General features: G+C 44.4%; 1 protein-coding gene across 6 annotated transcripts in view; it reads right to left on the reverse strand.

The window, feature by feature from the left end:
* The window catches only part of DOCK3 (dedicator of cytokinesis 3), a 474,713-nt gene that overhangs the window by 99,520 nt on the left and 361,755 nt on the right, over window positions 1–13,438 (reverse strand). For all 6 annotated transcript variants that reach the window (XM_029052765.2, XM_029052763.2, XM_029052762.2 and 3 more), the window contains exons 19-22: window positions 12,816–12,913; window positions 8,899–8,982; window positions 8,406–8,506; window positions 6,305–6,386 (exon numbers count right to left, since the gene is read on the reverse strand). In XM_029052765.2, coding sequence (XP_028908598.1) covers window positions 6,305–6,386; window positions 8,406–8,506; window positions 8,899–8,982; window positions 12,816–12,913 — 365 coding nt within the window. The remainder of the gene's footprint in view (window positions 1–6,304; window positions 6,387–8,405; window positions 8,507–8,898; window positions 8,983–12,815; window positions 12,914–13,438) is intronic.

Genomic DNA, 13,438 nt, shown 5'->3' on the forward strand with positions numbered 1-13,438 from the left:
GTCCTCCTTGGCTTCACAGTACGCTCAGTAATAATAAAACCCAAAACCAGATGCCTTAGTTGTTCTCCTTGGCTTCATAATAGTAAGCTTAATTAAAAAAAAACCCAAAACCCTGAAACCTAGTAGTCCTCCTTGGCTTCATAATAAGCTTAATAATAATAATAATAAAAAAAACCCAACTGAAGCCTAGTAGTTCTCTTTTGCTTCACAGTTAGCCTAATAATAAAAAAAAAACCAACAAACCCTGAAACCTAGTAATTCTCCTTAGCTTCCTTCTCCCTTCTTCCCTCCCCATCTCTACCAAGGCTATTTTTATACTTTTAACCCAGAACAGGGCCTGCAGAAGAGCTAAAACAGGGAAGAGCTGTTATGTCAGCAAGAATGAGTCCTTCAGTGGGAGGTTATAGGGATGGGGGAGTGGAGCAAGGGAGATGAAAGAGAATTAAAGGTCCCAAAATGAAGCCATCACCTCCCATTTCTGTTTTTCCCCCATTCTGCCCCCATCCTCTAATGCGAGGGTGGGGCGGGGGGTGGAGAGAGAGAGAGGAAGAGGGGTTTATTTAAATAGACCAGTGTCAGCATACTCAACACCTGCACTTGGAAAGCATCCATGTTGGGAGTGGAGAGCAATGACCGCATATGAGGAAGACCAAGAAAATGAGTAACAGCAAAACTCCCCACTCCCCTCCAAGTTCCAGGCAGGGGTAAGAGGCAAGAGAGACAAGACTAAGGCACCGTGAGGAGGTTACCTTGACAGAAATTAAGAGCATGAGCTTCTAATAAATATGAATGAATTAATTAATTCTAATCCCATCTCCTCTCACCTTCTGAAAACACTTGCTCCCAGTCTTCAACTCTTCAATTGCTCACTCGCTGACGACTCCTTCCCTCCCTTTTGCCATCTAAAATGCTACCCTACATTTCAAAATGGCTTCTCTGGATCTCACTGCCCCTTCCAGCAATCCCACTCTCTTCATTTATTCATTCTCATGCAGAGAAGCAGCATGGCTCAGTGGAAAGAGCACGGGCTTGGGAGTCAGAGGTCATGGGTTCAAATCCCAGCTCAGTCGCTTGTCAGCTGTGTGACTTTGGGCAAGTCACTTCACTTCTCTGTGCCTGTTACCTCATCTGTAAAATGGGGATTAAGACGGTGAGCCCCATGTGGTGCAACCTGATCACCTTGTATCCTCTCCAGTGCTTAGAACAATGCTTTGCACATAGTAAGTGCTTAGCAAATGCCATCATCATTATTATTCTTCATTGAAATGTCTGTGGAACAAAGCACTGAACTAAGCACTAGGTAAAATTACAAAAATGAGAATTAGGCAGGAAGCTCAAAACTGAAGAATAGGGGAGGAGGAAGGGGGGTTGGCAAAGATTTAAATAAAAACAAATAGAAAATCAACATAAGACGACACGAAAAGCAATAAACATCATAAGGTCAAGTACAAGGCTCCTCAACACTCATTCAGGGCCATCTGGGATCTCACAATCAAAACTACTAAAAAGGCCTCCCAAACTTTTAACAGTTGTGGATCAGAGGGGAGTGGAGACGGTTCAATTTCATCCCCCGTTCCCCCCCCCCTCCCCTCCGCCCCCCCTCCCCCCCCCGCCCCCCTACCCCACCCAAGCCTCTCAGGGCAAATCTGCTAGACTGGCTATCCTCCCAAGTAGGGGCCATCCTTCTCATAGTTCCTTACCTTTTTCTTCTGCGATAAGTTGCTTTCCGAAACCTTGAGTGATCTAGCTCCACCAGACCACTCCACCACAACCACTACTCAAAGTGGCTGAAGTTCTCTTCCAGAACATTAGTGCCCCTCTACTTCCTTTCCCAATCTGCCCTGGCATTGGCTGTGGGTTCCAAGAGTCAGTACCTGATAGGCTGAAGTTCACCGCGATCAGTCTTCCCCTCTGTTACTGAGATAATTTTCCCTCCATTTTCCCAATTTTTAGTTTTCCCTCCAAGTGCCATGACGGCCATATTTGAGAAGACATTAAAAGTGGTAAATTATTCAGCTATGTCAGATAATATGCTAGTATGGTTAATATGAAAACCCTGTGCTGGTCACAAGAAATAAGCTGGGGAAACCAACTTCAAAAAGTGATTTTGAACATTAAATTAACTACTCTCCACTCATTTGTGCCTCTCTGGAAGCTATCATATTATAGGTTAGTTTAGGGGGAAGAGCAAGACTGCAACCTGTTTCAGTGTGCCATGTCTTTAACCCTCTTAACGAGACTATGAGCCACATGTGGGACAGGGACTTGTATCTACCTCAGTGCTTAGAACAGTGCTTAACACATAGTAAGTGCTTAACAAATATCATTAGAATCTACCTCTAGAAGAGGTTAGAAATGCTAAACAGTGCTATAAAGTGCTGACTATATAAATTCTTTCACCACACCTCCTCCTTGGAAATCTAATAGGCTCTACTTTACCCTAATTTTTCTGTCTTTATAATCTAGTTTGAATTCTACGTTCCTCCTAAAATACCCTTAGAGAAGCAGCATGATCTACTGGAAAGAGCATGGACTTGGGAGTAAGAAACCTAAGTTCAAATTCCAGTTCTGCCACTTCCCCGCTGTGTGACCTTGGGCAAGTCGCTTAACTTCTCTGTGCTTCAGTTTCCCTTTCTGTGAAATGGGCATTAAATACCTGTTATCCTTACTACTTAAACTGTGAAATCCATGTGGGACAGGGACCATGTCCTACCTGATTATTTTGTATCTATACCCTGTGCGTAGGACAGAGCTTGTCCCACAGTAAGCACTTCATTCCTTCCTTCATTCAATCATATTTACTGCGCACCTACTGGGTGCAGAGCACTGTACCAAGCATTTAGGAGAATAAACAGGGACATTCCCTGCCCACATCGAGTTTAGAGTCCGGGGGTGGGGGGGAGGGAGGCAGACATTAATATAAATTATAGATATGCATATAAGTGCTGAGGGGCTGGGAGGGGGGAAGAACAAAGGGAGCAAGTTAGGGTGATGCAGAAGGGAGGGGGAGAAGAGGAAAGGGGGGTTTAATCAGGGAAGGCCTCTTGGAGGAGATATGCCTTCAAAAAGGCTTTGAAGAGGAGGAGAGTAATTGTCAGATTCGAGGAGGGAGGGTGTTCCACGCTAGAGGCAGGATGTGGGGGAGGGGTCGGCTGTGAGATAGAGATCAAGGCCCAGTGAGAAGTTTAGCATCGGAGGAGTGAAGTGTGAGTGCTGGTTCATAGTAGGAGAGTAGCAAGGTGAGGTAGGAAGGGGCAAGGTGATTGAGTGCTTTGAAACCAACGGTGAGGAGTTTTTGTTAGATGTGGAGGTGGATAGGCAACCACTGGAGCTTTCTGAGGACATGGGGAAACATCTTGAACATTTTTGTAATAACAATAATAATAATGTTGGTATTTGTTAAGCGCTTACTATGTGCAGAGCACTGTTCTAAGCGCTGGGGTAGACATAGGGGAATCAGGTTGTCCCACGTGGGGCTCACAGTCTTAATCCCCATTTTACAGATGAGGTAACTGAGGCACAGAGAAGTGAAGTGACTTGCCCACAGTCACATAGCTGACAAGTGGCAGATCTGGAATTCGAACCCATGACCTCTGACTCCAAAGCCCGGGCTCTTGCCACTGAGCCACACAGCAGAGTGAAGTATGGACTGGAGGCTGGGAGGGCAGCAAGGAGGCTGTTGCAGTAATCCAGGCAGGAGAGGGTGAGTGAATGTTTTAACGTGGTAGCAGTTTGGATGGAGAGCAAAGGGCTGATTTTAGCGATGTTGTGAAGGTGGGATCGAGAGGATTTAGGGATGGATTGAATACGTGGGTTGAATGAGAGAGAGGAGTCAAGGATAATGCCAAAGTTCTGGGCTTGTGAGACAGGAAGGGTGAGGGGCCATCTACCATGATGGGAAAGTCAGGGGGAGGACAGGGTTTGGATGGGAAAATAAGGAGTTTTGTTTTGGACATGTTAAGCTTGAAGTTACAGGAGGACATCCAGGTAGAAATGTCTTGAAGACAAGAGAAAATATGAGATTGCAGAGGGAGAGAGATAAGGGCTGGAGATGTAGATTTGGGAATCATTCGCATGGGTGGTAGTTGAAGCCATGGGGCCAATGGCTTTTCCAAGGGATTGGGTGTAGATGGAGAATAGAAGGGGACCCAGACCTGAACCTTGAGGAATCCCCACTTAAATACCCTAATTATTATTATTACTTCAATTGTTGTTATTTTTCACATTGTGATTGGTTCACAACTCTACTGCCTCTCTATCTGGCACATAGTAAGCAAAGCAGCGTGGCTCAGTGGAAAGAGCACGGGCTTGGGAGTCAGAGGTCATGGGTGCGAATCCCCGCTCCACCGTTTGACAGCTGTGTGACTGTGGGCGAGTCACTTAACTTCTCTGTGCCTCAGTGACCTCATCTGTAAAATGGGAATTAAGACTGTGAGCCTCATGTGGTACAACCTGATTACCCTGTGTCTACCCCAGTGCTCAGAACAGTGCTCTGCACATAGTAAGCGCTTAACAAATACCAACATTATTATTATTATTGATAGCACAACTACTATCATTATTATTACTGTGAGAGACTTGTGTTCTATTTTTCCTGTTTTAAACAGGTTATTTTGTATTTTGTTTGGATAGTGATTTTAAAGGCTGAATTACACCAAGAAGGAAGGAACACCATTTTCTAAAACTGAACGCTAGACAGCACTTTGATCCTTACTTGTGCTTATTTTTTTCTCAATTTCCCCCTGCAGGAGTTCTGGGTTACATTTTAGAAGACATTAAAGAGGTGAGTTGTAAGGCAAAAGCAGATATAGATAACTGGTTGGGCTGAAATTACTATGCTAGGTGGGGAGTCCACAGAAAATGGGGTGGGGAAACTTTCACAGTGGCAACCTAGAACCTTAAATTAACTTTATTCCATTCAGTTATGCCTCTCTGGAGACTTTCCCATTACAGGCTATTTAAGGGGAAAGAGCAAGCCTCCAGTCTGTTTCACTGTGCCATCTCTAGAATCTTCAATGCTTTTACTGATACCTTAAATTAGAATCTACCACTAAAAGTGGTTAGAAATATTAAACAGTGCTATAAAGTGCTACCTAGAGAAATTATTTGACCTGATTGACACCCACATAAAGAGAATGATGGAGAATTTGATCAAAAACAGGAAGGAGGGTTTCATGCTATCAGTAGTCAGATGTCATTTACCCCAGGAATAATAATAATGATGATGATAATAATAGCACTTAAGCACTTACTCTGCACCAGCACGGGAGTTGATACAGGATAACCAAACTGGACATAGTCCCTATCCCACAGAGGGCTCACAATCCAAGGTGGAAGGACAGGTAAATGAATTCCCATTTCACAGTTAGGAAACGGCTGCCCAGAGAAGCTAAGTGACTTGCCCAAGGTTACCCAAGCAGGCAAGCATTGGAGCAGGGATTAGAACCCAAGCTTTTGATTCCCAGCCTCATGCTTTTCCCACTAGGCCATGCTGCTTCCAAATGTCGAGGAAAGATGGCAGAGAAGATATTTCGGAGCTCCCTGAATGTCTCTTTAGCGAGAACTTGGATGTGTCGGGCCACTGCCTCCCTTCTCCTCATCCAGCCAGGGCTGCAAAGGGTGGGAGCCCAGTGGCCTCTAGGCACCCACTCTGGTGCTGCTCTGGCAGGCAATGAAGTTCCCCTCTCCTCAGGTCTCCCTGTTTAACCTATTCCCCGTCCTCCTCAGACTGTGAACCCCACCTGGAGGAAGGACCCGATTAACTCAGATCCACCCCAGTGCTTGATCCATAGTAAGTTCTTAATAATGATAATACGGTACCATGTCTGCCAACTCTGTTGTACTGTCCTTTCCCAAGCACCTAGGACAGTACTCTGCATATAGTAAGCACTCAAGAAATACCACTGATGATGACTGGGATTAGAACCCAGGTCTCTTCCAGATTTCTGCTCTTCTCTTGCTAAAAGAAGTAGTAAATACCCACCCTAAGGGAGGCAACATATTAGAAAGTTGGAAAATGGGGGAGGAGTAGCTGCATGCAATACTGGATTAAAAAAATAACAAAAACTAGCAACAACAAAAAAAATCAATTCACCACCTATATTTCATCCACCTGATGCTCGGTCACCATTATCAAATATCAGTCAGTCAATCAATGACATTTATTGAGCGCTTAATGTGGGGAGAGTTCTGTAACTAAGTCCTTGGGAGAAGACAACACAGTAGAGTCAGTAGATGAGATCCCTGCCCTCAAGGAGCTTATTTCAGTTTCCCTCCACTTTCCTCCTGATAAATTCACACGTACCCGCATAGCCTCCTGGATGTGGTCCTGCCGCACCAGTTCAGCTGACCTGTCCATGTACCACTTCAAACAGCGGATCAGTTCTCTGAGAAGACATATTGATAGAAACCTTGCATTAACTCGAAAGCTGTAAAGTTGGGAACTTTCTAATTCACATCACAGTTGCTTTACTCCAAGTACGATAAGTCACTAGAATGAATCAATGGGTTAATAATGGCAAGGTGCAATACACTTGTTTGAAATTGAATAAAAAGAGTAGCTATCACTAGAAAAAAAAATCTCATGTTCATAATTACCATCACCAAGGAATAAAAAGGGGTAGGAATAAAGTAAAGGACATTTTCAGAAATAAAAAATCCCATTTCGTTGGCCATTTAAAACACCTTAATTGATGAAGAATTGAGCAAAATGGGTACTGAATCTCTCACAGGAAAAAAGAAACCATTTCAACCTAATTTTGGTAGGAGCATGAGACTATTATTGAAGCTCAGGAGTATTTTTCTGAACTTCACTTTTATTCACAAGGTATTTGGAGTAATGGGGCATCATAAAAGCATGAGAATAATCATTTATTCTAAGATGAAACGAGAGGCAAGTCTTTTTCCTTCCTAAACTACTCTGCTGCCTTAAACTTGAATATACGCTCTGATCTTTTGGGGGAAGCCAGAGTGAATAATCTTGGTCAAAAGTCTTAAAGAGGTCATCTGTTAAGCACATCTTTTGGTCAGTCTTCAAGTGACACCAACCTAAAGCCCCTTTGTTTCAGAATAAAGAGGGTGCTTGTTTAGTGAAATCTGACTTAAAGAAGGAATCCACTCAGTTGTGCTCTAAAAGTAATTTAGAGAAAAGGCAAAATACAATTCTAGTGGAGAGATGCTACTGCTTTCTAAAACTTCCTTAGCTAAAGGGAGTTGGTAACTTTTGACTCTGGGAAATTAGGAGAAAAGATATAAACTTCTGAGGCTTGTAAATAAGCGTTATATTTCTGATCTATTTCACATTAAGACCTTAAGAGCTGAAAACTTATGTAAGATTCTGTATAAAACATTGTTCTACAATAGTGTTTCTTCTTTTGGTATGTGTGTATGGCTGGGGGCGGGGGTAGGGGGTTGGAGGGGGAGGCCGTGAGGCTGGCTCTATTCTTTCCTCCTCCTTCCCAGAGAGGCCCGGGGCTCCCCGATTCTACCCGATTCTACCTGGTTCTATCTCACAGTAAAATGGGAGGCAGCATAGCCTAGTAGAAAGAGCATGGGCCTGGGAGTCAGAAGACCTGGATTTTAATCCTGGCTCTATCACATACCTCGGTGTGACCTTGAGCAAGTCCTTTAACGTCTCTGTGCTTCAGTTCCCTCATCTGCAAAATGGGGATTCAATACCTGCTTCCCTCCTACTTTGACTGTGAGCCCCATGTGGGACCTTGATTATCTCATATCTACCTCAATGCTTAGTATAATGCTTGGCACATATTAAGCACTTAAATACCAGAATTAGTATTATCATTATTACTGAACCCTTTTCTAAGGGCAGCCAGAGAATAATGGCCATAGGGGCCAACCCAATTGCCTCAAGTCAGAGCAACTCTCAATGTATTTCTTTCTATGGCATATGCTTATTGTGTGCAGAGCACTTTAGGAAGTGTTTGGGAGAGCACAATGAAGTGCACCCCTGCCCTCCTCCTCACTTGTTGCACTTTGCCGCCCCACTCCCCCACCAAGGGAACACATGGCTGGCAGGGGTGAGAGAGGGCGAGTGGTCCTGGGCAAACCATCAGTACTATAATCGATTCCTTCACAAAGGTTTTTGGGCCCAAAGTCTTCGGGGCTGGGTGGAGCCTCATCCATCATTCTCAACGGAAGGACTCCATCATCAGTGTCCCCAGCCTCTGACGGCTCAAAGTAGGCCAAGCAGGGCCTGGAATTCAAACTCAACCAATGCCTCGAAACCGGTGCCTTTGAGAAGCCAAACTATAACACTTAAAAACTGAAAAGGTGGTTTTGAATAATTTCTTTACTTCACTAGCCGGGTAAACTCAGTCCCTAATTATTAAGCAGGTCAGCAAACAACAAGAATGAGGCAGAAAGATGATAACTAAATGGAATCCTACTTGTAAGCCAGTGCTCCAGCGAAATGCTTCTGAATATACGTATCCATCACAGGCCGAAAATGGAAATACTTGCTGTCACGGAGCAAATTGATTATGAACACCTGAAGGGGATGTAGAAGACAGAGCATCACAGTGCATTAGGAAGACTACTTATATCTCTTAAGAGGAGTGGGTGGAGACTTCTCTAGTTTCTCTAAAAACAATTAAAGGTTAAGCGTTTCTTTGGGTCTTTCCAACCAATACTTCCCACCTGGCTTTAGTTCTCTTCTTCTTTCTAGGGCAGGTGAAAGTTAAATGAGCTCTCTGTCCTCCTGAGCTACTCTTCCTCCCCACCAGTGCCGAGAAATAGAATGAGAAAAATTACTCTCCTGTCCAAGTCACAGAAACACAGTGGACCAATATAAACTCACTTTTCCAATCAGACATCTTGAAACACAGGACATTAAAGCTAAAAGCCATCTAGGAAAGCACATCCAAAAAGGAAACTACTTACCAGAGACTGAAAAACCAGCAGGCCGTACTTTTCCGTGTTGTCATCTAAAATCACAAAGAGTGTGTCCAAGATGTCTTGCAGGAACTGAAACAATAGAAAGAAAGAGGATAATTGGGCAAAGCCCCTGCTCAATCACTTAATAATAATAATAATAATGTTGGTATTTGTTAAGTGCTTACTATGTGCCGAGCACTGTTCTAAGCGCTGGGGTAGACATAGGGGAATCAGGTTGTCCCACGTGGGGCTCACAGTCTTAATCCCCATTTTACAGATGAGGGAACTGAGGCACAGAGAAGTTAAGTGACTTGCCCACAGTCACACAGCCGACAAGTGGCAGAGCTGGGATTCGAACTCATGAGCCCTGACTCCAAAGCCCGTGCTCTTTCCACTGAGCCACGCTGCTTCCCACTTCCAGCACTTCCAGCAGTGGGATAATCCACTCCCTGTAAACATCTTTTCTGAAGGCATTTGAGTGCTTACTATGTGTCAGGCACTGCACTAAGCCCTGAAGTAGATACAAGCTAATCCGGTTGGCCACGGTCCCTGTCCCGCATGGGGCTCACAGTCTTAATCCCCATTTTACAGATGAAGTAACTGAGGCACAGAGAAGCTAACTGACTTGCCCAAGGTCATTCAGCAGCCAAGAGACAGAGCTGGGATTAGAACCCAGGTCCTCTGACTCCCAGGCCCGTGCTCTTTCCACTAGGGAGCACTTTATTTTCATCGCAATTTAAAGCTGATGGTAAACCACTGGTGTCGATTACTTCAACCAGCCCTCCCACTCAGGAGGTGGAAGAGGAACCCAGGAGACAGATTCCTAGGCACTCCTCCTGGACTGTAAGCTTGTTGTGGGCAGGGAACATGTCTATCAACTCTGTTGTACTGTATTCTCCCAAACGCTTAGTGGAGTGCTTTCTGCACACAATACTTCCCTGGTATACACAATATACCACTGATGATACCTGGGGAGAGGCAGGTTGTTAATAATATTAAGTGTGGTATCTGTTAAGGCCTTACTATGTATCAGGTACTGTACTAAACACTGGGGTGGATACAAGCAAATCGGGTTGGGCACAATCCCTGTCCCATGTGGGGCTCACAGTCTCAGTCCCCAGTTCACAGATGAGGTAACTGAGGTGAAGTGATTTGCCCAAGGTCACACAGCAGGCAAGTGGCAAAGCCGGGATTGGAAGCCAGGTCCTTCTGCCTCCCAGGCCCGGGCTCTATCCACTACGCCATGCTGACCTTTGGCCATTTTGATGTGTGAAGCTTAGAGCCTCGAGGGAGAGATTCAGATTCCAGAGGAGCAAGGCTCTTCTGATTCCTGAGGGGAGAATGTGGACTATGAGCCCCCGGATGCCTACAGGAAAGAACCAAGGGTCCTGGGGGAGGGGGGAAGGGGACAAGCAGCGTGGCTCAGTGGAAAGAGCCTGGGCTTGGGAGTCAGAGGTCATGGGTTCGAATTCCGGCTCTGCCACTTGTCAGCTGGGTGACTGTGGGCAAGTCACTTCACTTCTCTGTGCCTCAGTTACCTCATCTGTAAAATGGGGATTAACTGTGAGCCTCATGTGGGACAACCTGATTAACCTGTATCTACCCCAGCGCTTAGAACAGTGCGCTGCACCTAGTAAGCGCTTAACAAATACCAACATTATTACTATCTAGGGAAAGGCGGTTTGAACCAGAATTTTGTTTGATCGTTACCTGATTAAGATAACCTGTGAGGATACCATTGAACCTTCCTGGGAGCTCTGATTTGGTGTCTGCTTGCGGCAGGACTGGAGGAAGAGCGCCAAATGCCAGGGAGATGCTTGGATTGGGAAGCCGCACAAGGGAGTGCGCTTTTTCTGCGACCTTCCTGTAGCTAGCCCCAGGAGGAGGACAGTAGGCTAGTCCCTGAATGATGCCCTTACTTTCGGACAGATGCCCGGGCCTGATAGAAGGGATGGAGGCAGCAAGAGGGTAGAGGGATTTGGGGGAGGAGCGCTAGGCAGAGATCCCCAAATAATGATGGTATTTGTTAAGCCCTTACTATGTGCCACGCGCTGTACTAAGCGCTGGTCTGGCAGTCCCACGAAGGGAGGGACTGGAGGGCTTTAGGACCCAAAGGACACTAACAGGGTGCTCCTAAAATGACTCCGAGGGGCTATTTTGGAGGGGAATTAGGACTCAGAACTCCAGTAAGGTCACAATGATCAGAGTTAAATTGCAACAAGTGATTCAATTGGGCATGAGAGCTCAACTTCAGGGCTGACAGAGGAGAGCTGCAAATGAATTTAGCAGCAGGCTTGGCACATTCATTTCATGGGATCCAGAACGTTTCTTATTTTTTCTAACGTACAAGTCCGGGAGACTATATAAATTGAGGCATATTCTTTGTCAAAAAACCCCCAAAACAAACAAAAGCTCAAATCAAATATTCTGCTGGTTAAAGCCCAATTTTAAAATGACAATAGAGTCTAGCAGGTTCAGGATGAGTTATGGCTGTTAATTTGAATTGGAAGGATCTGCTTCTTCCCATTGTGAAAAACACAAAAGCTCCCTAACTGAAGGATGTTCACTTTCTTCCTGTGAATATATTATCTGCATATACTGGTAGATTTTTTTCTTCTAAAGTCTAAAAAAGTTTCCAGATTAATAATCCATTTTAAAAGCAAAAAACGAACTCCATTTTGTCGGGGAAAATCCCTTCTCATTTACATGAAACTGATCTTTTGGTGAACACTGAATTCACTTTCTTTTTCTTAAAAAGAAAGTTACATTTGATTTGGAGGAATCAAGTCCTGAACTACCTCCTTCCCTGGAAATCTTTAAAATGAGAATACAGGTTTATCTTATTAGTTAATTTAATGAATTAATTAGAAGCAGCATGGCACAGTGGATAGAGCAGGGGCCTGGGAGTCAGAAAGTGATGGGTTCTAATTCCGGCTCTGCCACTGGTCTGCTGTGTGACCTTGGGCAAGTCACCTCACTTCTCTGGGCCTCAGTTACCTCATCTGTAAAATGGGTATTGAAACTGTGGGCCCCACATGGGACTGGGACTGTGTCCAACCTTATTCGCTCTGTATCCACCCCAGCGCTTACTACAGTGCCTGGCACATAGTAAGCGCTTAACAAATACCATAGTTATTAATTAATTCATTAAATGGATTATCCCTAAATTTCAAGCTAACAATTTGGGCAACATCTATTGACTGCCATGGCTTGGTGGACAATCAAAAAATGTTGCCCAAATGAAATCAAATTGAAATATAGGGATGGTCCATTTTGAGTACCAGGGAATGGACTAGATGACCTCTTAATGTACTTTCCATATCTAAAATTCCCATAAGTCTATTCTTGATCGCCAAATGGCATCCAGCTCTTAGAACAGTGCCTGGCACATAGTAAGCATTTAACAAATACCATCAATATTATCGTTACGCAAACGTTTTAGTGCACTGAAAATTCACTGTGTATCAGCCTTCATCAAGAAAGCCATAAGCACAACCCAAAATCTTTATTGGCAATACAGAGGTAAAAGTTACCATTAGCATGTATTCAACATTTACTCTGTGCAGTACAATTAATCAACCGATGGCATCTGAATGCTTACTGTGTACACAGGACTAAGCACTTGTACAATACAAGAGAGTTGGGAGAAAGGTTCCCTGCCCACCAGGTGCTTAGAGTCTAGAGAGGGAGACAGGCACTAAAATAAATTACAGGCAGAGGGAAGCGACATAGTTTAAAAATATGCCCATTAGTGCTCTGGTGGGTGGGGGTGATTACCCAAAGTGCTTAGGTGACGCAAAAGTGCTGGAGTTGACAGTAGTGGGGAGAGATAGGGTGGGGAGATGAGAAATGAATCAGGAAGGTCTCGTGGGGGAGATTTTCTCTTTGAAAGGTCAAGAGTTGGTCAAGAGTTAAATGAGTACCTTAACAATCTCCTCTCCACTGACATATCGCAGCCGCCCTAAAATGTCCATTATCCGGTCTGGATAAGCCTTCCATTTCAGGAGAGCAAGCAGGTCCACTGCGATTCAAAAAGAGAGAAGTATATGTAATTTGTGGTACTAGCAATAGAGGAACGACCACCACAGTTGTTCATCTATTCACATCTTTCCTCTGGTATCAGTGCTAGTGGCTTAAGAGACAGTAGATCTTTTAACATACTCTTCTCTGAGAGCAGTTACTTGCCAAGAACACTCTGGATGATTCCCCCATCATTTTTACCTCAATACCTCATATGGATTTAAAGAAGGAAGCATTTCTTTGCAATGAAAAGAGCAAGATTTTCTGAACATGAACCATGACTTTCACTGCAATCACCGTCTTTCCTTCCATTACTGTTAATTTCTGAGCTCAGCAGCTAAGGAGTGTAGAGAGCAAGTATTAGGTTTATTAGAGAGTATCTGATAATCAAAAAGGCATCAAAAAACCCCTCACAATCCTTTCAAAGGGCCTCCTCATCTGATGGCTCAGCTGAACTGCAGTGTCCACAAGACTCAGATCTCAGAAATGCTCGCTACGACAACCCAGTACTGTCAATTTAGAATGA

Source organism: Ornithorhynchus anatinus, chromosome X2 (assembly GCF_004115215.2).
Source record: "Ornithorhynchus anatinus isolate Pmale09 chromosome X2, mOrnAna1.pri.v4, whole genome shotgun sequence".
Lineage (NCBI taxonomy): Eukaryota > Metazoa > Chordata > Mammalia > Monotremata > Ornithorhynchidae > Ornithorhynchus > Ornithorhynchus anatinus.